Below are 1,467 nucleotides of genomic sequence, written 5' to 3'. Positions count from 1 at the left end.
CTTCAAAATATACCTAACCAGCATATGCTGTTTTTTTCAACAGGGAACCAGGGCAAGTCACTGTGGAAAGAACATTTTTAAACTTCCCTTTTGTCATACCATTTTGTAGCTGGCCGAGTGGGGGCCATTTGACCTCCTGATTGGTGGAAGTCCATGTAATGACCTGTCCATGGTGAATCCAGCCAGAAAAGGTCTCTTTGGTAAGATATTTATAATTTTCTTGTACTTTATGCTACCTATTCAATCGAATTGGGAAGATTTAGGTAGATCTGAGCATGGTCTTTAATATTGGAAGAGATTTATGTAACTCCGTTTCAAAAAGTAATATTTCAGAGTTCTCATGTTCTTTCAGAAGGCACAGGTCGACTGTTCTTTGAATATTACCGCATGTTAACCATGATGAGGCCGAGAGAGGATGACGATCGCCCCTTTTTCTGGCTCTTTGAGAATGTAGTAGCCATGAGTGCCCACGACAAGGCTGATATCTGTCGTTTCCTGGAGGTAAAAATACTTTTTTTCTTTATTTTTCCCACCAGGCTAGAGGTGCGGTCAAATTAGCAGACATTTTGCAAACATTAGCACATCTCACACAGAACAGAAGTTACTTATTATTATTATTACACATTATGTTGAACCTGATGCAAACTTTGCATAGGAAAATCTTTTGCCAGAAGTGGCCAAACAATGCTAAATGTGAAAGCACCTTTATACATGATGTTTACCAATGGTGTTCCCATCTTACTCACATGAGCATGTTATTGTTGTCGTTGTTGTAGATGGTTATGAATTATCGTGCTTTTATCTGTTTCCAGTGTAATCCTGTGATGATTGATGCTGTGAAAGTAAGCCCAGCCCACAGGGCTCGCTACTTCTGGGGAAATTTACCTGGAATGAACCGGTATAAATGCAGGGACACAAACAATCACACATATCTGTAAACATAAAGTGTAACTTCATGGACCTGTATGCATGTTCAGTAATAAATGTATGCACAGATTAATGTGAATTTGTGTTTATAGACCACTTGCGACTTCACTCACTGATAAAGTAGAACTGCAGGACTGCCTGGAGGTCGGACGAACTGCAATGGTAAACAGGTTTATTGTACCTTCTGACAGAAAAGTTGATATTTCGTGAATGAAATAAAAGAATTGCACAAATATAAATTTTGATTTGTAGTTTTAGTTTACAGCAGTCCTAGAAAATATACAGGAGTGTCAGGACTCTAGGCTCAACTAAGTTATATGGTAGAATGTCAAAAACAATTACATCTTATTTCTTCCTTAACAAAAATTAAGGAATTAATGAATTAAAAAATTAAGGAATGAATTAATTAAATTCTTTTTTTGACTGTATCATCAGTTCAACAAAGTTCGCACTATCACCACCAAGTCCAACTCCATCAAACAAGGGAAGATGGGGCCTCTGCCAGTCACCATGAATGGAAAAGAGGACTATCTTTGGTGC

General features: G+C 37.9%; 1 protein-coding gene across 1 annotated transcript; it reads left to right on the top strand.

The window, feature by feature from the left end:
- Positions 1-109: 109 nt before the first annotated feature.
- LOC107682992 (DNA (cytosine-5)-methyltransferase 3B-like) lies at positions 110-1,461 on the top strand (the record flags this gene model as incomplete). The annotated part of the gene is made up of 5 exons (XM_016479084.1): positions 110-200; positions 353-501; positions 813-898; positions 1,020-1,089; positions 1,363-1,461. Coding segments are annotated over 5 exons (495 nt in total), but the record flags the coding sequence as incomplete, so codon positions are not given.
- Positions 1,462-1,467: the final 6 nt, after the last annotated feature.

Source organism: Sinocyclocheilus anshuiensis, unplaced genomic scaffold, assembly GCF_001515605.1.
Source record: "Sinocyclocheilus anshuiensis isolate Anshui unplaced genomic scaffold, SAMN03320099.WGS_v1.1 C32790389, whole genome shotgun sequence".
NCBI lineage: Eukaryota > Metazoa > Chordata > Actinopteri > Cypriniformes > Cyprinidae > Sinocyclocheilus > Sinocyclocheilus anshuiensis.
Note: the sequence above shows the minus strand (reverse complement) of the source record. Positions and strands in the feature narration are given on the sequence as shown.